Source organism: Macaca nemestrina, chromosome 4 (genome assembly GCF_043159975.1).
Source record: "Macaca nemestrina isolate mMacNem1 chromosome 4, mMacNem.hap1, whole genome shotgun sequence".
Lineage (NCBI taxonomy): Eukaryota > Metazoa > Chordata > Mammalia > Primates > Cercopithecidae > Macaca > Macaca nemestrina.
This window is the reverse complement of record NC_092128.1, coordinates 155407982-155434166: the sequence shown is the minus strand read 5'-3', so window position 1 is coordinate 155434166 and position 26185 is coordinate 155407982. Positions and strand designations below refer to the sequence as shown.

The window sequence follows — 26185 nt, the reverse complement described above, 5'->3', positions numbered from 1 at the left end:
GGTGCTTGGGGCCTGCTGCTTTCAGGCAGGTCACTGGCCACCTGGCTCCGCCTGGGCTGCAGGCTGGGGACAGGGAGGGCGACCAGGACCCCAGAGGGAGGGAGAGGGCCTGCTGTGACAATGTGTCTCCAGCCACATCTTGCCAGGAAAGCACAGGCCCTCTGTCTTGCCCACCTTCCCCTAATTAACGAAAGAAGTGGATGGCGCAAAGCGTCAGAGCCGGGGCAGCTGGGCCACAGGGTGACCACGAGGTGACCCCAGCCACTGTCCACATGCTTCATCTTTCCTGGAAAAAGTCAGAACATCAGTGTAGACTCTGGGCAAGGCCAGGAGCCCAGGGAAATGGTTTGGGGCGTGGGAATCAGAACCAGGCACCGCCCACCACGAGCCAGGGCTTCCAGGAAGGGAGGCTGGGCACGCACAGCCCACACCTGTGCATCCCACCCCAGGGAGAGCAAAGTAAAGTGAGGCAAGGCCCCCCTACCGACAGTTATATATGCAACCCACCCCCCAACACAGACACACATTCACAGACTCACCCCTGACAGCCAAACACAGCCCCCATCACTCACCCATGTTCCCACACCGACTCACACACACCCACAAACACACCCACCCACACCACACTCACCCACATACCACACCCACACACCCACATACACCACACCCACACACCCACCCACGCACACACCCACACTTACATACACCCAGATACACCCACACACACCTAGATACCCACACACCCAAACCGATCCACACCACACCCAACACACCCACAGACACCCAGACACCCACTCACATACACCCACAGACACCCACGCACACACACCACACACCCACTCACACCCACATATACCCAAACACACCTAGACATACCCACACCCACCCACACCCAACACACCAGACACTGACACCCACACACACCCACATCCACACACCCCCACCACACCCATTCACACCTACACACCCACATATGCCCACACACAGCAACACCCAGACACCTATGCACACAGACACCCACACACCCAACAAATCCACACCCAAACACCCACACACCGACACCCACACACACCCACGCACAGACCCACCCACATATACCCAACAAATCCACACACAGACACCCACAGACACCCAAACACCCGCAGACACCCACACTCAGATACCCAAACACATCCACACACACCCAACACACCCACACACCAGATACCCACAAACACGCACACCCAGACACCCACACACCCACACCTACACACCCACCCACACCCACAGACTCCACACCTACCCACACCCACACCCACTCACCCAGACACCCACACACCCAACACACTCACCGACACCCACACACCCACAGATACCTACACACCCACCCACACACCTACCCACACACCCAGACACCACACCCAGACACCCATAAACACCCACACCGATACCCACACCCACCCACAGACACCCATACCCAGACACACACCGACACCCACAAACACCCACAGATACCCACAAACACCCAGATACCCAAACATACCCACACACCCACCCAACACACCCACACCCACACCCCCCCACACCCCCACGCCGACACACCCACAGCCACACCCCTAGAGCCTGCCAGGGGTCCATAGCAAGAGGCAAGGCCTGGGGGGCGAGGGGCACCCACCCGGGCAGGTGTCCGGCACAGAGAGGCTGAAGAGTCCTGGTGGGAAGGCCTGGGCTGCCCATACACACAGGTGAGAGGCTCTGAGACCCACCAGGCCAGGCCTGCAGGGCTCTGAGGAGCGAGTATTTTCATGGTAGGGATGTGGACACCCCCAGGGGAGCCTGGTGACTGACCGGCTCCAACCAGCTCCATGTCTACCTCCTAGGCCCACAGCTGCCAACGGGGCAGGCACAGCAGAACACCTGGCCCTGAAACACAAAACCCCTCCTGGCACAGGCCCAGCCTCTGCCCCCACCCTGTGGGCCACGCAGGCCGCCGCTGATGACGCAGGCCAAAGTCCATAACACTGTTAGGGCTGCAGAGGGGCCGCCGCAGTGGCCAAGGGCCTGTCAGCCCACATGTGTGGGGCACCTGGAGAGGCCCTGAGCAGGTGGGCAGGCCCTGTAGCAGGGTCCCAGGTTGGTGGACAGAGCGGTGAGGACAGGGCCAAGGCTGTGGGCAACAGCAACGCAGGCGCTGGCCTGGGATGGATGGCGAGGGGGACCCAGGCCGTCCCATGCGGGGGCCAAGCGGGGGACCTGCAGGCCCCGCTGTTTCTCGCAGGCTTCCCGAGTGCCCTGCGCGGGGATGTTTCTTGTGTCAGGCACCAGCCTGGACGCTGTGGAAGCAGCTTCCTTCACACCCACCCTTGCTTCTGGCCACCGGCACTCCCGAGCTGACAGGAGTCACAGCCCAAGTCCCGTGCTCCCGAGGCAGCCACTGTGGCCACGAGGCAGGAAGCTCAGGAGCGCCAACTGCCCTGGGCTGTACCTGACACTGGCCAGTGCACCTTTAACTTCTCCTAAGTCACCGATGAACCCCGGAAATGATTTCAGCTGAAAAACCCAACTCCCATTTCTGTGCTGGGCCTCAACAGAAGACGCAGAGGCAGGTGGAGTGAGGGAGCCACGCCCAGAGAGCCACGGGGCCTCGGCGGTGCCCGGCTCCACTCTGTGCCGTCGGCCGCCCTGTGCTCACGCTCGCTGCCTTGGGGTGCCCGGCTCCACTCCATGCCATCGGCTGCCCTGTGCTCACGCTCGCTGTCCTGGACCAGGCGATTCCCCAAGGCTGTGACCATGACGTGAGTGGCCCCAGCTATCTTGGGATGACACAGGCGGGCCCCGGGAGGGTGCCAGCTGGAGGGGGCCGGGGGGCAGTAGGTTCGGGCAGGCTAGAGGGCACAGTCCGCGGCAGGGCCAGGGGAAGTGGGGGCAGTGCGGGAGGGTGGTGGGGCCACCAGGACCCGCGCTTCCTCTGCTTGGCCTGCACAGTCTCTGGCCCGGAGAGCACAGGTAAGCAAGGCAGGATGGCTGTCACCCACGGATGAGCAGCGGACAACTTTCTCCAACTGCCACCCACGTGCCGACCCTCCAAAGAACGTGGGTTTCATTGGCAAACACTTTTAGCAAACTTACCACTATCATCACATAGAGCTCCCAAAGTTGCCCCAAGGGCTTGTAAATTACCTAAGTACACACCAAAAACTTTTTAAAAGAATCCAAGTGTCGGCCAGGCGTGGCGGCTCCCAGCACTTTGGGAGGCCGAGGTGGGCGGATCACGAGGTCAGGAGATGGAGACCATCCTGGCTAACACGGTGAAACCCCGTCTCTACTCAAAAATACAAAAAAAAAAAATTAGCCAGGCGTGGTGGCGGCGCCTGTAGTCCCAGCTACTTGGGAGGCTGAGGCAGGAGAATGGCGTGAACCCAGGAGGCGGAGCTTGCAGTGAGCCAATATCACGCCACTGCACTCCAGCCTGGACAACAGAGCGAGCCTCCGTCTCAAAAAAAAAAAAAAAAAAAAAAAAATCCAAGTCTCAAAAAGCCTGTGAGGGTCACTTCTATGGACTTGAGTTTCAGGCCTAGGACGCAAAGCCTGGCGCAGCGGCCAGGGCTCACTCCAGGCTCCTGCTGGCTCCAGGATTCTGGGAAGGGGCAGACCTCGGGCCCGCTGGAGCCCCTCTAGGCCCAGGGTCCACCCCACAGACCCTGCAGGCTGGGGCCACTCTCCAGGGAGAGGTGTGCTGGGAGGCTTTGAGCCGACGCTGTCAGGGCAAAAGTCTCTCTCCTAACATGACGGCTTTCGGACACAGATGGGATGGGCCCTGTGGAAGGAAGCACTGGCCTGTCACAGACGTGTAATGTCTAAAGCCGGCATCTCTGGACCATCCCAGTGCAAGCAGAAAACCGTATAAAAGTACAGTCACCCTATCTCAATGCTAGGACAGTCTCCAGCATTTCAGACTTGACGACATACAGACACTCAAATGAAGTATAGAAAAATAAAAATTCCAGCCACACATTCTCTTCCCTGCGGTTAGATGTCTTCAGGATTACATTTGAAAACGCATAGAGGCCGGGCGCGGTGGCTCAAGACTGTAATCCCAGCACTTTGGGAGGCCGAGACGGGCGGATCACGAGGTCAGGAGATTGAGACCATCCTGGCTAATACGGTGAAACCCCGTCTCTACTAAAAAGTACAAAAAACTAGCCGGGCGAGGTGGCGGGCGCCTGTAGTCCCAGCTACTCGGGAGGCTGAGGCAGGAGAATGGCGTAAACCCGGGAGGCGGAGCTTGCAGTGAGCTGAGATCCGGCCACTGCACTCCAGCCCAGGTGACAGAGCGAGACTCCGTCTCAAAAAAAAAAAAAAAAGAAAAAGAAAACGCATAGAACAATTCAATGTGCATGAAAAGCTTCACACAGGACATGCACCCACACAGATAAACTGCAACCCTAGGACTGGGATGGTGACACGGCCTGTCACTGCGCCTACACTGTATTTTATAACGTGAACACTTTCACAGACTACCGCAAGCAACGCGGCACATGCGCAGTTAAACACGAAATCCTTACTATCAGGCAATGAAAATGTTCCCTGTACTCAACAAACACACTGAAAACAAACCAGAGCCAAACTCTACAGGCTGGGAGGAGCAAAGTGGATCAATGGCCACGGCAGCTTCCAGAGGAGAGAGCCCCGAGATTCTTACAGAGAAGCTGACACTGTTTGAGACAATACAACCGCATGAAAACTATGTTTTTCCTTTACACCTATAACTCCTGGCAAGCGACACAGAGAAGAATGACAATCATTTGATTTGAAAAGGTTCCTGTAGACTTGACTGAGGCAGCAGAGCCCCAAAGGCTCCCTTCTGCCCACCCCGCCCGTCCATCTGTGTGACATGGGCCCGTCGTGAGCCGTGCTCCCAGGGTGAGATGCCACAATGCACTGGCTCTTCCTGGAGATGTCCGAGGCAGGTAACACGTGCTAGTCGCATCCCAACCAAAAGAACCGGCAAAAATAAAACCATCATCATTTTCCAGGTTTCTGAGTTTAAGCCAACAGGAAACACGGGAGAAACACGCGGCGCTCCATAAAGCTGGCCTGGCACGACTCTGGCACCAGGTTCCTGCACTGGACACCAATCTCCAAGGTTCTGAATTTTTCTAAGTGACGACCATGAACATCACATACACAGAAATGGGCCCCGAGAAGGGTATGTCGGCCGCCGGCCATGGCAACGTTTGGGTTGGTCTCACCTTGTTCCGGCCTGAGCCCGGATCTCAGATCCCAGCACCGATTCAGTCTACAGCCCCTTCTTCCCTGCGGGTCCTCCCTGCCCTGCAGGGATGTGCTGACTCAGCGCACTGAGCACAGGTGTGCAGGCTGTGCAGTGAGAGCCCCGGGGCTGGGAGAAGCAGGCAGCCTTGGTCCAGCAGGTCCTGTGTGGGGGCCGCGTTGCCGGGCAGGGCCTGACAGGACTGCTGTGGGCTCTGAGAACAGCCCAAAAGGACAGTGACCCCTGCCCAGTCTCTCCAGCCTGGGAATGAGCCTCCCCAGCCACGGCATCACACCAGGGAGATGTGATGGGAAGTGGCCTTGGTGGCTCCTGGGTCCCTGCTAAATTGTTGGGGAGGGGAGTGCCAGGGGGTGAGGAAAGAGAAGTGGGGTCAGGAAGAGGCGTAGGCTCCCTGTCCCCTGGGTGTGACAGCCGGTGTGGGCTCCCTGTCCCCTGGGTGTGAGAGCAGGTGTGGGCTCCCTGTACCCCGGGTGTGACAACAGGTGTGTGGGCTCCCTGTACCCCCCAGGTGTGAGAGCAGGTGTGTGTGCTCCCTGTCCCCTGGGTGTGAGAGCAGAGGCGTGGGGTCCCTGTTCCCCTGGGTGTGACAGCAGGTGTGGGCTCCCTGTCCCCGGGGTGTGAGAGCAGAGGTGTGGGCTCCCTGTTCCCCTGGGTGTGACAGCAGGTGTGGGCTCCCTGCCCTCCCCCCGGGTGTGACAGCAGGTGTGGGCTCCCTATCCCCCGGGTGTGAGAGCAGGTATGTGGGGGGGGGGCTGGGGGTGAGGAAAGAGAGGTGGGGTCAGGAAGAGGCCTCAGGTCTTCGTCAACCTGAGGCTCAGGGAGGAATGTGCAAGTCCCTGTCTCATGAGCAGGGTTTGGGCCATCGGGAGATCCCGCGGAGGCTGGGCTCATGCAAGCTGTCAGCTGCCAGTGCCCGCAGGCATCCACGCTACTCTGGATTCAGGGTTTAGAAAAAATCCTCTGTTCCAGCCAGACCTTCCCGTGTCCCCTCAAGTCTAAGGGAGCAGAGCCTTCACCTAAGAAAGGACGGCAGAGTGGGGAGACCCAGGGCTGACCAGAAGGCAGGGAGGGGACGAAGGGCTGACCCAGAAGATCAGGGAGGACCCAGGACTGACCCAGAGGATTGGGGGGACTCAGGACTAACCCAGAGGGTCAGAGGGACTGAAGCTGCGGCCTGTGTGGCCCCTAATGCCCGGCCCTCATGGAGACACCAAGGCAGGTGTGTCCTGACACCTGGCCTGAGTGTCCTTGGAGGGCAGCTCCTCACCCACAGTGAAGCGAGGCCAAAGGCTGAGTGCTGACTGCCACTCTCCTTCCTCCGGAGGCCCCTCTGTGAGCAACGCCCATGTGACGCGAATGTCACCTGACCAGACGGAAATACTCCCGGCCGGGGCCCTGCAGTGACCCTGGACCAGCGTCTGTCCGGGTGGGACTGTCTAGTGTCTGAGGTGTCACATGAGGATCCCAGACAAAACATACTCCCCCTCCGGTGTCACACCAGCGCACGCCAGCACACACCAGTGCACAGCAGCACACGCCAGCGCACAGCAGCACCCACCCACGCACCTTGGACTTCTTCTGCGCATTTCATTGAGGATGTGGGGTCTGTGGAGAGCCCAGACCACTCAGAAGCCTCGTGTCTGAGGGTCACGCAGGCCCAATGCACCTCAAGCTGTGGGTGTCGGGCCACTGCCTCTGGCCCCAGGCTCAGGCTCCCTGGGGAAGCGGTGGCCTTGTCGGAGGACAGACTGGCAGAGAAAGGACCCATTGTCTCTCAGAGGGAAGATAAAGAGCTCCCTGCTCAAATTGGAGCTGCAGGGAAGGACGCCACCAGCCTGGCCTGCCGTGCCCTGCTGTGCGGGTGAAGGGGTCACCCGGCCTGGACCCTGTCCAGTAGACGTGCAGGGGACAGTGTCAGTGAGGCAGGTGCTGCTGTCCTACAATGCCAGCCGGGTGACGGGGCCAGGGCTCCAGTGTTGCTGTGTCAGGCCCTTGGGGAGCATCCCTGGATCGCAGGGGAGGTGGGGAGGGCTCCGCGCAGGGGAGGTGGGGAGGGCTCCGCACTGCGGGGTGGAGGACAGCAAGACAGCTACACACCCTCCTGCACCTTCTTCTCGGGAAACAAGCCACGGACTCAATACTTACAAACTTTCCCAAGGCGGGGAGTCTTCTCTGGTGGCATCTCGTGCAGAACCCCAGCATGTGAAATGACCGCCGTGGGCAGCTGCAGATGGCAAGGTACGAGCTTCTCCGCCCCCGCCCCCAACTGCACACAAGGCCAGGCGCTCCGGGGCCCAGTGTCCAGGGCTCAAAACCGCATGCGCAAATTCCTGGACTCAAGCCGCATGCCCTTCTGCGGGGGGAGACTGGGTTTTGGGGTGCAAACGTGAGTCCTGGGGAGCAGAAGCCCAAGGAGCACCTGGGGCAGCTCCCCTGACTCAGCTCATGCGATTCGATCCAGGAAAGCACAAGTCCCTCGGCACACCCAGGTGACGGTGATGACGGCCCACAGGCGTGGTGCCTGGATCACACTGGACAGGCCGTGTCCTGGTGCACTCGAGGCTGCCTGGACAGGGCAACCAACCCTCAGTCCACCAGGAGCCTCGCTGCACTGTTGGTGAGCCACGGTGGAGACGGCAGCTCAGGAGGGAAGGACGGGAACCCTGGACACGTGCACATGGAGCCTGTGTCACCCCACCCTGCCCCCCGTCCCAAGACGACAGATGCAGGCCTGCGGGGAGGCATGTCCCCATCCACCAGCGCCTCCTGGACCACGAGCTCCTCTGTCTCCTGCATCGCCTCAGACCCCACCCAGGAGTTCCAAGGTCAGGAGCCCGGACCCACGTCCCACATCCCACAGCCCTCTTATGGGGCACCTGTAGGGATTCTGTTCCAGTTTAAAGAAAACCTTAATCAGATTTATTACCTCAATTATTAGAATTCCATAGCGTTAACTCCCAGTAGTAAACTGCTTTTTCTGAGAAACAAGAGTTTTTTTAATTAAGCCTTTTGAGGCAACTACAGGCGACAGCCGTCATGAGGGAACACGGGACACCCACGTGCCCTCCACCACCTCCTCCCAGGGCAACCCTCGCAGAGTAGCCAGGACCACCTTCGGATCCGCACTGTGAAATGACAGTCCCAAAACCAACAGCATCGATGGGGTCTTCTTAATGATCAGAAACACACAGGGGATTAATTTACCGTTATTCCACAAAATACACAAGCTCTCAAATTCTTTAAAGGTGAATCGGCCGGGCGCGGTGGCTCAAGCCTGTAATCCCAGCACTTTGGGAGGCCGAGACGGGCGGATCACGAGGTCAGGAGATCGAGACCATCCTGGCGAACACGGTGAAACCCCGTCTCTACTAAAAAAAAAAATACAAAAAAACTAGCCGGGCGAGGCGGCGGGCGCCTGTAGTCCCAGCTACTCGGGAGGCTGAGGCAGGAGAATGGCGTAAACCTGGGGGGCGGAGCTTGCAGTGAGCTGAGATCCGGCCACTGCACTCCAGCCCGGGCGACAGAGCCAGACTCCGTCTCAAAAAAAAAAAAATAAAAAATAAAGGTGAATCCCCCCAAATGTCCTCCCTCCCATTACTTCCTCCCGAGGACACCAGTGGAACGTCCCACGCTCTCCCCCTTCCATGTTTATACCGATTAAAACACATCATATCAGAAGCGCATATAAGTCCAGGCGCTGCTACAAAGTGTGACGTCTCCGCGGTGAGCTGGCCACTCTGTGGTCCCGGCGCAGACACTGGGGCGGGCGCCGGCTCTGTCGTCGAGGCGCTCACAGGCAGGCACACGTGAGCTCCTGGAGGACAGGGAGAGCGGCCGCCCCGCCCCTGCGGAGCATGGGACGCTTCCTGCCGCGGTGGCGTGGCAATGGGTGACGCCTGCCTGTGGCCCCTTCTCAGAAGGACGTTTTAAACGCATGAGGCCTGATGCACAGGCACAGGAGATACATAGGAGCACATGTGGGCATCCGAGTATTTATAGGGTCTGGTGGCTCCTGCAGCTGCAACATGGGCCGAGTGCAAGTGACGCGTGAGGTGTCCCCAACAGATGGCACGGGGAGCACCCACACCCGCCTGCTGGGTCTGCGGAAGCTCGTGTCAGCTGGAGGTTAGTGAAGACACACGGGTTCATTCTCCACCCAGGTTCAAACTCCCTGAACTCACGAGACCCAGGCTGAAGACATGGACAGACTGCCAGCCCCAGCGCCCCTCTAACACCACACCTGAGGCCCCCTGGGAGTCTGGGACCCCATGCAGGGTTCCCCACAGGCTCCTTCCTAGGAAGGAGGTTCCTGCCCTACTCCACATTTCTCCCCATCCAAATTCCAACTCGTTCCAACTGGGCCCTGGAGAACATGATGAAGACCATGGGGCCCTCTTCCCAAGAAACACACACACACAGAGACAGCAATGCGCTCAGACCCCAATCCCTGGCAGCCTGACTCCTCGTTCTATAGAGAAGGGGTGAGGATCTCCGGGGTGACTGCTCACATCTTGGCACATGTAGAAGGCAGGGCTGGAGCAGCGGCCCCTGCAGCCCAGGCCAGGGGACTGGAGGCCCTTCCACAGAGGCTTTTTCTTGTTGACACATGGTCTTGCTCTGTGGCCCAGGCTGGAGTGCAGCGGCATCATCACAGCTCACTGCAGCCTCGACCTCCTGGGCTCAAGCAATCCTCCCACCTCAGCCTCCCAAGTAGCCAGGACTACAGGCATGTGCCACCACGCCTGGCCAGTTTTTAAATTTTTTTAGAGATAGGACCAAGGCTGCTCTCAAACTCCTGGTCTACAGTGATCCTTCCGGCCAGCCTCCCAAAGTGCTGGGATTACAGGTGTGAGCCCACAGTGCGCAGCCCCCACTTTCTTCTTAAAAACCCTGCAGCTTGGCTGACAGTGGGACCTGCCTCCCTACGCCCACCTGGAGGAGCTCAGAAGCCTCAGCTCAAGGGGAGCCCTTGCCAGAGATGTGGGACTAGGAATGGGCCCCACAGAGCCCTGCCTGTGGGCTTCCTAAACAGCTTGAGTTCAGCCGCACACACCAACGATGCAGGTGGGTTGCAACAAACAGCAGAAAATGGACCCATAGGGGCAGGAGAGACGTGGGAGCCCCAGGTGCCTTTGATGGCCAGTGCTGAATTTCACGAGCAACATTAGAAACTTTTTATTCCTGCTTTTCTCTTAACCCAAGGGTGAAAATGGAAACCCGCGGTGTGGGGCAGTCTGCTAAACGCTAGGATGAGGGCAGGGAACGAAAGCCACCCTCCCCACTGCCACCTGGCCCTCAAGAGCCTTCCCAGGGGCTCTCCAGTTTCAGCCTCTCCTCGCTGAGTCAGACAGTGCTGCCGGCCTGGACGGGAGGAAGACCCAGGCTGGAGTACAGAGGAGCACTTTCTATAAAGATCAGATCAGGTTTCTGGAAACAAAAAGCCCCAAGAACCTGCGAACGGCTATTTAGACTTGATGCACACGCCACCATTTCCCAGGTGTCCATTCCCAGCACCACGCACGCCCATCCCCAGCTGGAGCACACTCTTCAGTGTGGAAGACAAAAGGAGCAGACAGAAGACAACCCCAGGGAGCTGGGGGAGAAGGTGGGGGCTCCTTCCACACTCCTGGTCTGTTCTGGTCGGAGGTGTCACAAGGGAAGGTGTGGAGATGCAGCCGATGGGGACATGGGGCAAACGCGCCCCCTTCGCCCCACACCTGCCCAGCCAGAAGGAACCAGTCAGCAGCTAGCAGCAGCTCAGTCCTGACTGCTGGAGACCCAGCCCCAGGGGCAGGCAGGTTGGGATCTGCTGCTCTGGGCCTGGAGGTAGTTGTGGGCCAGGGTGGAGGCTGGAGAAGCCAGGTACCTCCCCCCAGAGCTCTGCAGGGGCCAGTCTGCTTAGGCTATCAGCTTCATCACTGGGGTGGTGGCTGCTAAGAGTGAAGCCTGTAGCTGGTACCTCAGGGACCTAAATAAGAACCACTCCCTGTTCCAAGGATCCTAGGTGGGTGGAGGATGAGAAGCAGCTGAGCCTACAGGGCGCAGGAAACTCACTGGGGTGTGGGTGCTAGGGACTTGGGTTTGGGGCTGTACTGAGCAAGCCTGTTGGTGGGGGGACAGTGCTGGCAGTGAGTGAGGAGGTGCATAAATCAGGTCGGGGACAGGGACTCTGTCCTGGCACCACTGGGGCACAGGACACTGGCTGAGGTGTCAACTGAGGACCCCCCAGTGTAGGCGAGGAGCTCACAGCCGCTGAGGCCTGTAGACACAGCTTTGTGTATTCTGAGGTCACAGAGCACAAGAGGTTGGGGGGTGCGATGTGGACTAACCTCGCCCGTCCAGCAGGAATGGGGCTGGTAACAGAGCCCTGTAACCACTCAGCACTGGCAGAGGTTGTGTGGCTCCCCAGTGGAGCTGAGGGCTGGTCTCCATATTCCCCTGCGCTCTGGAAACTCCTGCATCGCTAGCTTCGGGCCCTTCACTGCCTCCCTTGGGCCTCCAGAGGCAGGCTGGGGTTCTCTTTCTCAGCCTCTACGGCCAGTGTCTGCCACAGGACGGACACCCACCAGGGCACTGCCTGGGATGGAGGACTCCTTTCTGCCCCTGGTCGGGTAGGCCGCGCAGCAGCTGAAGCTTCAGCTGCCGTGGAGGGAACAGTGAACTGCTGGGCAGAAGCAGAAGCGAGCCTCCTGGAACTCCTGACCCCAGATCCCAGAGGCCCTGCCCCCTTGTCACCTCCCAGAATGTTGGCAAGGCCTCTGGGTGACTTTCACCCACATCCACATCCAGAGGAGTGACACAGGCCCCTAGGCTCCGGCTCCCCACTGAATGGCAGCTTTGTATCCACACGTGTGGCTGGGCGGCTCTAATTTGAACTTAAACATACGGATGCTGTCTAACAATTCACGACACTTCTCGTTTCTTTTGCTACTATTGGGCCAGTTGAGGGTGGAGCCCAGCTGCACCTGGCACCGCTGAGGAGCCTATGCGAGCAAGCGCTCCGGCTGCTGGGTGGGCAACAGCTGACCTAGGAGGCAAGGGTCCAGCAGGGCAGTGCTTCTGTGTTGCCAGAGGCTGTGCTGCAGCTCCCTGCCAGGGCCACGTCCTTCCTAGCTATGAGAACACGAACCTGCCTCAGCTTCCCTGTGGAGGCCGCAGCTAACTAGCAGTCTGAGGCAGTGTTGTTTCTAAGCCGGGAAGGCGGCTCCCGCAGGAGCAGCAGGGGTAGGGCTGAGCAGCCGCTAGGCACGGGGGGCTGCCAACCACACAAAGCCTGCTTCTCAACCACTCGCAAGAAAGCGGCTCGCACTTGCTCCCCATTCTTCAATGCTGATTCTGCCACTTTACTGAAAATCACGTTATTAACGTTTGAAAAACACATGGGAAACGTGCAAAGACATCCACGCCCCTCAGTCGCTGCCGCTCCAGCACCTGGCTCTGAAGCCTGTGCAGAAGGCGAGGCTCCCGCGGCGCCCAAGAGGGCCTGGCACGCTCCCCGTGGAGGGAACCAAGCTACTCCGCACGTGGATTTTCTAGCGCGCAGCCCACTTCATCAGGCAGCCTCTGCGCTTCATCCTGCCGGCGTGACCGGTGTGCTCTGTAGTGTCAGGAAACTGCAGCGCTTTGAGTATAAACTAAAAACAGCAAAACTACATTCTCATCTCAGAGGCCCCTTCCTTCTCCCCCACGAGGTCACCTGGGCCCGGAGGCACAGCACGAGCCGTGCAGGAGCCTCGAAGAGGTTTGAGCGACAGGAAGAAAACAAAACATGTTACTGCCTCTAAAATGAGGAAATGACAGAATCAAAATTAAATGTCCGTGAAGTGGATCATTATGTCAATTTTGTTAGTTGTTACACATAGTTGAAAACACTCACATTTGGGAACTAAGTACGTGTTAGGTTTTCTCACTCTGCCACAGCTCTTCAGTGAACACAACGAATTCATAAAAATCACACTGTCAATTCGGTGAGTTACTCATAACCAAAGGACTATGAAACAACGGTCACCATTCCTGGTCACCATTCCTGCCGTCTCTGTAGCCCTCTGAGGCCCAGCAGCAGGCTCTCTGTGCGGATGCCTGGACGCCGCAGCTGAGGACGCTCCGAGGATACAGCGCAGGACCAGCGCGGGGCCGCCACCTGCCCGGGCCACTGCCTCCTCGGAAGATAAAAGACTCGCTCCAAACACCTCTGCGCTCTCCCACCCACCCAAACCCGGCTGACCCCGACGCAGCAGCGGCGGAGCCTCTGGAAGGAGCTGCGGGCCCGCTCCGCCGTCCTCAGGAAGGCTCCCGAGTGAAGCTAACCCGACTGTTTTCATTATGAGTCTTTGCTTTAGTGGACACAGCTTCGCACTAGCACCCACCGCGCCATGGGGGGGCCGCCTCGCCCCAGCCAAGGAAGCCCCGGGCTTCCGGGCGCCCGACGGGGTCCTCTCCCCCGGCACAGGGAGGGGCGAGGCGGCGCTGCGGGCGACACAGGTCCTCCCAGGGGTCACGAGGCGGCCGGCGACTCTAGACCACCCGGGGTCCTCAGAGCTTGTGTCTCCCCCAGGGGCTGCTGCATCGCGGCTGGGGGCCCGGCCCGCCCCCACAGCGCAGGGGTGCGCGGCCGGTTGCGGGGGCGCTCGAGGGGTCGCAGCGCCTGCAGGGCCTGGACCCCCACCCCGCCACCCGCGGTCCGGCCCTGCGCCCCCAGGAGAGTAAGTGGGAGGAGGCGCGGGACCGTCCAGGGCCTGCCCGGGGAACGGCGCGCAGCAGAGCCCCGAGAAGCGCTGCTCGGTCGGCCCGGGGTCTGTAGGGCGGAGCGGGGCCCGCAGCAGCGCCCGGAAGCCACGGCCTCCCGCGGGAGCGCCCACCTGTCGCCGCGGGGCGGGGCTGGAGCAAGGCCCGTCCCTTTCCCTCCCCTTTTCTCCCCTCCCTGCAGCCCCGGTCCGGCCGCGGCCCCGAGCACTGACCTCTGCCCCGGTTGTCAGGTCCCGCGGGCACGTACGGCGCCGGGGCACGGATGCGGCCGCAGTGCGGACCGCGGGGTCCCCACCTCCAGCAGCCGCAGCGCCCCCGCACTGCGCATGCCCGGCCGGCCCGGCGCGGCTGGAACCAGATCCAGCCGGCTGGACGGTGACGCCAGCTCGCCCGCGGGGGCGGGACCTCGGCGCGGGGGTGGGAGAGCGGGGGCGGGGCTTCGGCGCTGGGAGGGCGTGGGTGGACCCTGCTGCAGCCCCACCGCCCCTCAAACCAGGCTGCTCTGGCCGCCCCGGGCCTTCGGTCCAACTGTGCGAACGGCGTGGAGCGCGCACCCCCCGCCCCCGCGCAGTGTCGCTGCACGTACTTGCCTCTGACCGCCCCCACCCAGCGCCCATCGTCCACCTACTTATCTCCCCCATCTGCCTCCATTATCTTCTCATCTCCCCCAATCTGCCTCCATAGACCCATCTTCCCCAGTCTGTCCCCATCTCCCCTAGTCTGTCCCCATCCCCCCCGGTCTGTCCCCATCTCCCCTAGTCTGCCCCCACCTCCCCCAGTCTCCCCCTATCGCTCCCCCAATCTGACTCCATGCCCCTCATCTCCCCCAGTCTGCCCCCATCTTCCCCAGTCTGCCATCTCCCTCATCTGTCCCATCTCTCCCCAATATGTGTCCCCCATCTCCCTCAATCTGCTCCCATCTTCCCCAATTTGCCATCTCCCCCAGTCTGCCATCTCCCTAGTCTGCCCCTATCTCTCCCCCAATCTGACTCTATGTCCCTCATCTCCCGTAGTCTGCCCCATGTCCCCCAATCTGCTCCTAATCTCTCCCCCAATCTGACTCCATGTCCCCCCATCTCCCCCAGTCTGCCCCCATCTCCCCTGTCCAGGCCCTGCAGGCAGAAGCCTAGCTCTCCCCTGGCATCCACGTGTTCAGCAAAGGGGAGGTGCTCAAAACCGGCTGGCTGAATACAGGCATGAGTCACACCGCCTTTTCCTTACCACACAGAGGGCGTCTAGATCTCTTCTGGCTTGTGTGTTCCCTGCCCTGGGACTATGGCTGCAGATCAATTTTTTTGCTTGTTTGTTTTCGGAGATAGGGTCTTGCTCTAGCACCCAGGTCAGAGTGCAGTGGCACCATCAGAGCTCACTGCAGCCTTAATCTCCTGGGCTCAAGTGATTCTCCCACTTCGACCTTCCAAGTAGCTGGGACTACAGGAGTGCACCACCGTGTCCTGCTAATGTTTTAATGTTTTGTAGAGACAGGGTCTCACTATGTTGCCCAGGCTGGTTACGAAATTCTGGGCCCAAGTGATCCTCCTGCCTTGGCCTCCAAAAGTGCGGGGATTACAGGCGCACCACCATGCCCATCCTAATTTTTAATTTTTGGAGAGACGGGGTCTCACTATGTTGCATGGCGTAGGAGGCTGAAACTCCTAGGCTCATGTGATTCTCCTGCCTCGGCCTCCCAAAGCACTGACTGGGATTACAAGCATGCAGCACGGTGCCTGACCTGCCTTGCAGGTCAATTTTATGGTGCAGGAAGCCACACTGGCCACCCAGAGCACAGTGAGCCTGGAGGTTGGGCTGGTTCCGGGGGAGGAGGGGCTTAGACTCCCTCCCAAGGCGTCAGGGTCTGAGACACACTATGCTCTGGCTGCGGAGCCTGCTCTAGAGGCCACCCCCGCCTGGGGAGAGGGTGTGGGCGCCCCAGTCCCCTGCTGAATGAGGATCTGCAAGGCAGGAGTCAGGCCTGGGGCTGGCTGTGTTTTCCTCCTGGCTGTTTCACCACCTCTGGGCCTGTCCCCATGCAGAGGCCTGCTCCATGGTGGCAGCCAGGCAGGCAAGGGCGGACTGGAGGCCTCCTGGAGCTAGTGGACACGAGGAGGCCAGGAAGGGATGGCCTGCCCACTGCCCGCAGCCCCTGCACAGCAGTGCTTCCGGTTTAGCGTCTGTGCCGCTGGTGTCCGCACCCCCCTTGCACAGAGAAGGAAGCGTGTGCTCAGTCACCGGTTTCATGAGAGGTACTCAATTCTGGGCCTTCTGAGCCCCAGCGGCCTTGTGTGCTGACTCCCCAGTGTGTCTCCAGCATGAACGCACCAGCCCATACGGTCACCCGCCTCCATGTACGCGCCAACCCTGTGCATCCACCCGTCTTCCCGAATGTGCCAACCCACGCATCCACCCGCCTCCACGAACAGGCCAACCCTGCTCATCCGCTGTCTTCACCAGCGCACCAACCGGCACAGCCACCCGTCTCCATACCTGAGCCCGGGGACCAGGTTTCTTCTCCCCATAGTTCTGTGTTGGTGGCTCTGGGCTGCTTTGAGAGACACGGGCAAAAGCATGAGCAGGAGAAGCTGTCCTGGCAGTGGGGTGCAGTTCCCCAGGCTGGGCCACCAGCCCCACAGAGACAGGGATTCGGTGCTGGCTGATGACCCGTGGCCCCCAGGGGCTTCACTCCACTCCATCTCACGCTTCCAGCCACCACGCTCTTTGCACTTCACAGAGGGGGAACTGAACCCAGCAAAGGTGGACACGTAGCAGCTGCTACGCTTTCCTAGGTTCTGCCCAGTGACCCGCCTGTGGGGCTGTGCTGTTTCCCAACCCCCGAAGCCACACATAGGTTTGTGGCATTGGGCAGGTGGGGCTCCCTCCGGTTAGGTGGGACTCTCCGCAGGCAGGTGGGGCTCCCTCTGGGCAGGTGGGACTCTCCCCGGACAGGTGGTGCTCCCTTTGGGTAGGTGGGACTCTCCCCAGGCAGGTGGGACTCTCCCCGGGCAGGTGGGGCTCTTTCCAGGCACATGGGGCTCTCCCTCCCCGGGCAGGTGGGGCTCTCTCTGGGCAGGTGGGGCTCTCTCTCCGGGCACATGGGACTCTCTTCGGGCAGCTGGGGCTCTCCCAGGCAGGTGCCACCATGCCTGCTTTCCCACAGTCCACAACCCTGGGCGCCAACACAGAGCAGCAGGTGCAGGGCTGCTTACTGCACCGGCACATCCAACCACCTAAATGAATGCACCAGTCCACACATCCACCCAGGCTCGACTGAGGGCCCCTTGTACCTAGTACAGTCTCAAGGGTGGAGTAGCCAGGAGGGAGCCCTCCCTTTGCCTTGGCTTGAAGCATCAGTGGCCAGTGGTCCAGACTGAGACTCTAGAGCCCCCTCCCCCAGCAGCTCGGCAGGTCCTGGCCAGGAGGAGGGGCCAAGAGGGGAGGAAGGCACCCCAGAGAGCTGGTGAGCTGCTTCCCTATATGGGATGCTGCTCTACGTGCTACGTGTCTGGACAGAACAAGACAAAGATGCATGCCTATGGAGAGACTACGCTGACGCTGTAATAATATTGAGGAGAAAAATTAAGGGTAGGCTTATTTTCTGAGATTCAAAATGGTTGGGGGAGGAAGGAAGTCAGGGAACAGCACCATAGGTGGCTCCTGGGCAGAGACCAGAGACCTGCAGGAAGGGCAGAATGGTCCAGGTGGGGGGACGGCCAGCAAGCACCACCCGGGGAAGGGGCTGAGAGTGCAGGGTGGCTGTGGGGACATGCCGAGGGGGTGAGAGCAACCTGGTCACCAAACCTTCCCCAGGTAATAAGAATTAGCCTTGGTCACCAAACCTTCCTCAGGTAATAAGAATTAGCCTTCAAAAGCTGGGCCCAGGCATCGAGGCCATGTGGAGCATTCTGAGTCATTCAAGAAAGACATAACTATGTCTGACACGTTCTTTTTTTTTTTTTTTTTTTGAGGCAGAGTCTTGCTCTGTAGCCCGGGCTGGAGTGCAGTGGCCGGATCTCAGCTCACTGCAAGCTCCGCCTCCCGGGTTTACGCCATTCTCCTGCCTCAGCCTCCGGAGTAGCTGGGACTACAGGCGCCCGCCACCTCGCCCGGCTAGTTTTTTGTATTTTTAGTAGAGACGGGGTTTCACGGTGTTAGCCAGGATGGTCTCGATCTCCTGACCTCGTGATCCGCCCGTCTCGGCCTCCCAAAGTGCTGGGATTACAGGCTTGAGCCACCGCGCCCGGCCTACGTTCTTTTAATTAACCACCCTGCTCCGGTGGTCAAGGGGCCCCACTTCCCAGACATGCCACGCCCCAAACAACGCAGGGTAAATGGGCCCCAGATCCAGAGAACTGCTCCCGGCCCACGGGGCTGCCCAAACATGTCCCTCGCACTCGGCCCGCCTGAAAATAAGGTCTCTGAGATGGAACCTGGGGCCGAGGATGAAGCCCCCGCAGGTGGATCTACTGTTGGCCAGAGCAGAGAAGGTGCCACGGAGGGCCTCGGTGAGGATCCTGTCTGCCAAATCACTCTCGTAGCATCATGAGAATCCACTGCGGGGGTGTGAGGCCCGGGAGGCCCCTGTGAGCGGAGGCCACAGTCACCCGCCCACACCGCCAAGCATGCCCAGGTGACAGTAGCGCCCTTGGGCTGCTCCAGTCCGTCCATGAGAGGCAGCAGCAGGAAAACCACACCATCAGCAGGTCCCGAAAACACCAGGAGGTACTGCCAGAAAAGCACGATGCTAGGGTACTGCACGTACGTGGGCAGTGCCTCTGCCCCAAGCATCCTTCCTCCAGCCCAATCACACCGTCTGCCTGACCAATCCTGCACGCTCCTCACTACCCTGCTGGGATACCCCCTCTCTGGGAAACCTGGGGGCCCCAGGGAGCTGGAGGACCTCTCCTCTGTGCACTCGCAGTGCTGACACAGGCCACGCAGTCTCAGCAAGTCTGTTACACACTGAAAGAAGAGTTACCACTACCTTGATACGAGGGAACACGGCCCAGCTCAGTCTGTGAAGCTAGTATAACCCTGATACCAAAACCAGATAAAAACAAAACTATGGACTAATATCCCTCATAAATATGGATGCAAACTTTCTACTCAACAACATGGAAAAAGAGTCACACACCACGCATGACAAGTAGAGTTGACTCTAGAGGCGGAAGGCTGGCTCACTATTTTTATTTTATTTTTTTTGAGACAGAGTCTCGCTCTGTCGCCCAGGCTGGAGTGTAGTGGCGCGACCTCCGCTCACTGCAAGCTCTGCCTCCCGGGTTCACGCCATTCTCCTGCCTCAGCCTCCTGAGTAGCTGGGACTACAGGCGCCCGCCACCATGCCCGGCTAATTTTTTGTATTTTTAGTAGAGACAGGGTTTCACCGTGTTAGCCAAGACGGTCTTGATCTCCTGACCTTGTGATCCGCCCACCTCGGCCTCCCAAAGTGCCGGGATTACAGGCGTGAGTCACCACGCCTGGCCAGCTGGCTCACTATTTAAAAATCCATCGGGCTGTGTGCGGTGACTCATGCCTGTAATCCCAGTACTTTGGGAGGCCGAGGCGGGCGGATCACCCGAGGTCAGGAATTCGAGATCAGCCTGACTAACATGGAGAAACCCCATCTCGACTAAAAACACAAAAATTAGCCGGGCATGGTGGCGCACGCCTGTAATCCCAGCTGCTAGGGAGGGTGAGGCAGGAGTTTGAACCCGGGAGGCGGAGGTTGCAGTGGAGGTTGCAGTGAGACTGCGCCACTGCACTCCAGCCTGGGCAATAAGAGTGAAACTCCGTCTCAAAAAAAAAAAAAAAAAAAAAAATCAGTCAATAGAATGCATCCTATCAACAGGCTACAGAAGAAACACCACGTGGTCACATCAACTGATGCAGGGGGTATGTGACAAAGTTCAAGACCCACGCGTGGTAAACACCCAGGAAATCGGTAACGGAGGTGCCTCCTGAGTGAGGTAAGGAGCATCTGCAGATGCTCCTCCAAGGCCAGGAACAGGGCAAGGGTGTCCACCCTCTCACTGTCCCCACTGCTGTCCAACATCGGGCTGGCCAGGGCAACAGGGCAGGAAAAGGACCAGAAAGGAAGAAAGATAACACTCTATTTGCAAGCGGCATGACCGTTGATGCAGGAAATCTCAGATAATCTACAAAATAAATCCTGGGACTGTGAGTTCAGAAGGTGCAGGACCACAGACAGGGAGCCGGTGGTGGGCTCGTGCAGGACCACAGAGAGTCAGGGAGCCGGCAGTGGGCTGACGCAGGACCACAGAGAGTCCGGGAGCCGGCGGTGGGCTCACGCAGGACCACAGAGAGTCAGGGAGCTGGCGGTGGCTCATGCAGGACCACAGACAGGGAGCCGGCGGTGGGCTCACGCAGGACCATAAAGAGTCAGGGAGCTGGCGGTGGGCTCATACAGGACCACAAGACAGTCAGGGAGCCGGCAGTGGGCTGACGCAGGACCACAGAGAGTCAGGGAGCCGGCGGTGGGCTGACGCAGGACCACAGAGAGTCAGGGAGCCGGCGGTGGGCTCATGCAGGACCACAGACAGGGAGCCGGTGGTGGGCTCATGCAGGACCACAGAGAGTCAGGGAGCCGGCAGTGGGCTGACGCAGGACCACAGACAGGGAGCCAGCGGTGGGCTCATGCAGGACCACAGAGAGGGAGCTGGCGGTGGGCTCGTGCAGGACCACAGAGAGTCAGGGAGCTGTCGGTGGGCTCATGCAGGACCACAGACAGGGAGCCGGTGGTGGGCACGGGCAGGACCACAGACAGTCGGAGCCGAAACTGGCCTTCCCGTGCTAACACCACCTACAACTGCTCACCAACAGGGAAATGCTTAACTGTAAATCTAACAAAAGCCTGTATGGGACTTAAACTCTGAAAACCACAAGACACTGATGAAAGAAACTTTGAAGAATCCAAATAAATAGAGACAGACATTGTGTTAATGGACAGAATGGACAGCATAGTCAAGACATAAATTCTCCCAAAATTGAGGTTCAGGTTTAATGCAACTCCTACCATAAATTTCAGGGTTTTTTTTTTTTTTTCCCTGTAGGTAAAGACAAGATTATTCTAAAGTGTATATGGAAAAGCAAATTAACAAGGATAGCTAAAACAGCGCTGAAAAAGGATGACCAGAAAGAACTGTGTGCCTGATTTTGGGTCATGGGACAGCTGTGGTGCGGCACGGGCAGTGGGAGACACACAGAGGAACAGGGAACAGTGAACCCAGCAGGTGCCCCATGTTAGCAATGTGATTTTTTCAAAATTTTATTTTAGGTTCAGGGGTACCTGTGCAGGTTTGTTATACAGAAAAACTTGTGTCATGGGGGTCATTGTATAGATTATTTCATCACCCAGGTACTGAGCCTGGTACCCATTAGTTACTTTTTGCCTTCTCTCCCTCTTCTCACCCTCCACCCTCCTTTCCCTCCTCCCACCTCCAGCCTCAAGTTCACTCCTGTGTCTGTTGTTCCTTCTTTGTGCTCATGAGTTCTCATCATTCAGCTCCCACTTATAGTGAGGACATGTGGTATCTGGTTTTCTGTTCCTGACTTAGTTTGCTAAGGATAATTGTCTCCAGCTCCATCCAGTTCCCAGAAGACAAGCTCTCTTTCTTTTTAATGGCTGCATAGTATTCCATGGTGTATATGTACCACATTTTCTTTTTTTTTTTTTTTTTTTGAGACGGAGTCTCGCTCTGTCGCCCAGGCTGAAGTGCAGTGACGCAATGTCTGCTCACTGCAAGCTCTGCCTCCCGGGTTCATGCCATTCTTCCGCCTCAGCCTCCCAAGTAACTGGGACTACAGGCGCCCACCACCACATCTGGCTAATTTTTTTTTTCTGTATTTTTAGTAGAGATGGGGTTTCACCATTCACAGGATGGTTTCCATCTCCTGACCTTGTGATCTGCCTGCCTCGGCCTCCCAAAGTGCTGGGATTACAGGCATGAGCCACCGTGCCTGGCAATATACCACATTTTCTTCATCCAATCTGCCTTTGGTGGCATTTTGGCTGGTGTCACGTCTTTGCAACTGTGAACAGCGCCAGGCTGGTGTCACGTCTTTGCGACTGTTAACAGTGCTAGGCTGGTATCATGTCTTTGCGATTGTGAACAGGGCTGCAGTGCACATTCGCATACATGCGTCTTTATGGTAGAAAGATTTATGTTCCTTTGAGTGTATGTAAACCCAGTAACGGAGCAATCAGATTTCTGACAAAGTTTGTAAAGGCAATTCCATGGAGACAGAAATCTTTTCAACACATGGTGCTGGAACAACAGGACATCCACAGGAAAACAATAAACCTCGAACCAAAGAAGATTTACAGATGGCAAATAAGCATGGGGCCAGACGCCCCACATCCTTCCATGCAAGGGAGTGCCCATGAAAACAGCAGTGAGGTACCATACACCTGTCACGATGGCCCAAATCCAGACACTGACATCACCAAATGCGGACGAGGATGTGGAGCAACAGGAACGCACTCATCGCTGTGGAAGCGACTGCAAAATGGCACAGCCACTTTGGAAGTCAGTTGGTGGTTGCTTAAAAAGTAAGCAAAATCTTGCCACAGCATTCAGCAAATGTGTCCCTTGCTATTCACCCACATGAACTGAAAATTTAGGTTCACAAGAAAACCTGCACACAGATATTTCGAGCAGCTTTATTCATAACTGCACAGATTAGAAGCAACCAAGATGCCCTTCCGTAGGGGAGTGGGTAACTGTAGTCCATCCAGACAGCACTAAAAAGAAGGGCTCTGTCATGCCGTGAAAAGACATGACCAAGTTTAACAGCATTCTGTGAAGTGAAAGGCGCCGGCTGAAAAGGCTGTGCGCTGTGGGATCCCACCGCATGACATTCTGGAACAGGTGCACCATGGAGCCAGGAAAGGGATCCGTGGTGGTCAGTGGTGGTCGGGAGGGAGGGATGAATGGGCGGCGCACAGGGCCCTCTTGGGGCAGTGAAGCTGCTGTGTATAGTGCTGTAACAGTGGATGCACGGTGGATATTCATTTATCAAAACCCACAAAGTGTGCCACACCAAGAGGGACCCCCTGTGAGCTGCGGACTTCGGGTGATCGTGATGTGGCCGTAGAGGGTCATCACTGTTGCAAATGCACTGCTCGGGATACAGGGTGTTGGTAATGGGGGAGGCCATGCATGTATTGGGGGGTGTGTATGCAAACTCCATCATCTGCTCAGTGTTGCTGTGAACCTAATACTGCTCTTAAAAAAGAGTCTATAAAACAAAACAAAACAAAACAAAAATGGCTGAGTGTGGTGGCACACACCTGTATTCCCAGCTGCTTGGGAGGCGGAGGTGGGCAGATTGCTCGAGGCCAGGAGTTCAAGACCAGTCTGGGCAACATAGTGAGACCCCCATCTCTGCAAAACACTTTAAAAATTAGAGAAGCATGGTGGCACGCACCTGTCCTCCTAGGTACTCAGGAGGCTGAGGGGTGAGGATCACTTGAGCCTGGGAGTTCGAGGCTAAAGTGAGCTATGATTGCACCACTGCATTCCAGCCTGCATGACAAGAGTGAGACCCTGTCTCAAAAACAAACAAACAAAAAAAACAACAACCTAAACCTCACAAAAAATGAACTCAAATGGATCATCTATTTAAATGTCAAATGTAAAACTATAAAACTTTGATAAGAAAATGTAGGATAAAATCTTTGGGATCTGGGAGCCATTGAGGAATTCTTAACCATGACACCAAAAGTAGATCCTTAAAATTAAAAAGAAAAAAAAATGGATAAATGAGCACCAAAATAAAACAGAAAAAAGCCTTTTCTCTGCAAAACCCTCATTAAGAGGATGTAAGAGATAAGCTATGGACTGGAACAAAATATTTACAAACCACACATATACAAAAGCCTAGCGTCTAGAACACATAAACAACGAGAAGGCGCAGCTCGCAGCAGGGCTGGGAGGATGAGCAACGGCAGATGTGCCGGCTGCAGCCGCGCTCCATAAGTGAGTGGCTGCTGCACACCGGACCTCCAGCTGATGGTGCCTCCCGGGGTCAACCTGAGGCCAGAGGCTCCGCCATACGCTGAAGACCCATGCTGGACACCTCCCACGTTCCTTGTAGGAACAGCCGCTTCTGCAGAACGTGGAAAAGGTCCATGCTGGAAGCCGTGTGGATGGAATTTGGGAAGAGGGAATGGAGACAGTGCAAGAGAGGGAGGGAGGCCCCTGCATGGCAAGGTGGTGGCCACGTGCTCCAGAGAAGAGGACCTGGGCTCTGTGCTCCGGGGAAGAGGACCTGGGCTCTGCGTTCCAGGGAAGAGGACCTGGGCTGTGCCCAGGCCCTCCACAATTCCTTACTAATGTTACTGCTGTTTACAGGGGCTCTGAACAACCCCAAGTTTTATTAATACATCCACAGTGTCAGACGTTACACGCTATCTCACTTATGCTAAGGCTCACTCTCATTTTATCATCTGTAACGTCAGGGTGTGCCTTATAACAAAGAAAGTCACAAGCCACACTCACAAGAACTAGGAAGTTCATTGTAAAATACTCCTTGTCCTTGATCAGCGTGGCACACAGTATTGGACTCACTCTGCAAACACAATCACTAGAGCAGGTGCATCTCCAAGGGGAACGCCAGCCAGCCTTTCCTGCCACTCCCCGCACCCCCACCCTGAGAAAGCCCAAATGTAAACAGACCCAGGCCAGCTGGGCCCCTCTCCAGCTCCTGACCAGCAGCCCTGGATCCCTGGGTGGCGTGCAGCTGACCTTCCCGACCGCCACTCAGAATAACCAGGAAAGCCTGCCGACCTGCCTGAACGCAGCAGGGGAAGGGCGGCCCCAACATCTCCGTAAGACATGTGGCTGCATGGCAAGAGCCTCGGCAGTGCGCTGGGCTGCAGAGTGAGGTGCACAACTAGGGCAACTCCCTCCCTCCTCGCCGCCACACACACAGCGCACACAGCCACAGAGGCACGGCCCCAGGCCAGGAGCACACAACTGCCCTCAAACGCCCTCAGCAGCCAAGCAGGGGAGGCCACATCCACCCCCATGACTTCAAACATCAACACTAGACTAGGGTGCAACCGCGAAGCTAAGTCAGGGCCACGCACCCCCCACACCCCCATCTGTGCCTACCCCTACCCCTATCAACTGAGTCTTGTACAGGGGCTGGCCGGGACCCTTGGGTACAAAGCTGCAGCCTCTGGAGGGTGTTTACACCCCTAGCTACGAGTACTTATTGTGGTTCAGATCTCCCCAGGACACACACGAGCTTTCTGCCATTCTCCCTGGCAGGGCTGGCCTGCTTGGCATGGGAAGTCTCTGCAGGTAAGGCGGCCTGCGGTGACCTGAAAGCTCAGTGGCTTAGAGGAAGCTAACTTCCAGCACTCCCCAGCCACAGAGCACCCCTGTGGGTAGGACCCACAGAGCCTGGCATTACAGGGACCAGACAGCGACGTGCATACTCTGACCAGTGATTCTGAGGTCTTGGGCCATTTATACCATGGAGATAATGAAGCTTCTCTTAGGCAGGCTGCTAGGAGGGCCCAAAGTCCCAAACCCTGATCTTAAAAGCCAGAGTACCTCTAGGTTCAAATCCTGGCTCCACAGCCTGCAGTGTGACCTGGGGCAAGTTGCTTAAGTTTTCACAATTAAATTTAAAATACACGGTGGCTCACGCCTGTAATCCCAGCACTTTGGGAGGCCCAGGCGGGCGGATCACTTGAGGTCAGGAGTTCGAGACCAGCCTGACTAACATGGTGAAACCCTGTCTCCACTGAAAAAAAAAAACAAAAAACAAAATTAGCCGGGCTTGGTGGCACGCACCTGTAATCCCAGCTACTCAGGAGGCCGAGGCAGGAGAATTGCTTGAACCCAGGCGGTGGAGGCTGTAGTGAGCCAAGATCGTGCCATTGCACTCCAGCCTGGGCAAAGTGAGAGAAACTCTGTCTTTAAAAAAAAAAAAAAAAAATTAACATGCATATGGTGACCTAGCTCATTGATTCTAAGGCATACTCTCTCATTTTATCATCTCTCACGTGAGGCTGCGCCTTAAAATCAGCAGTATGTCAGAATTTAATGGGCGGATGGCCTTCTTTTTAGTGATCCATAAATGGCATAGCTAGCACTAATTGTGTCTTACGTTTGATGAAATACAGCCCAATCTACCTTAAAA

General features: G+C 57.5%; 1 protein-coding gene across 10 annotated transcripts in view; it reads right to left on the bottom strand.

The window, feature by feature from the left end:
• The window catches only part of CHLSN (cholesin), a 143008-nt gene that overhangs the window by 10529 nt on the left and 106294 nt on the right, over positions 1–26185 (bottom strand). For 2 of the 10 annotated variants that reach the window (XM_071095451.1, XM_024793315.2), the window contains exon 1: positions 14230–14645. The exons of 7 other annotated variants lie outside the window; for them this stretch is intronic. In XM_071095451.1, the coding sequence (XP_070951552.1) occupies positions 14230–14634 (405 nt within the window). In that variant the 5' untranslated portion in view covers positions 14635–14645. Of the gene's footprint in view, positions 1–1654; positions 1862–14229; positions 14646–26185 lie in introns of those variants that run through there. One more of the 10 variants, XM_024793316.2, reaches the window with a different exon arrangement.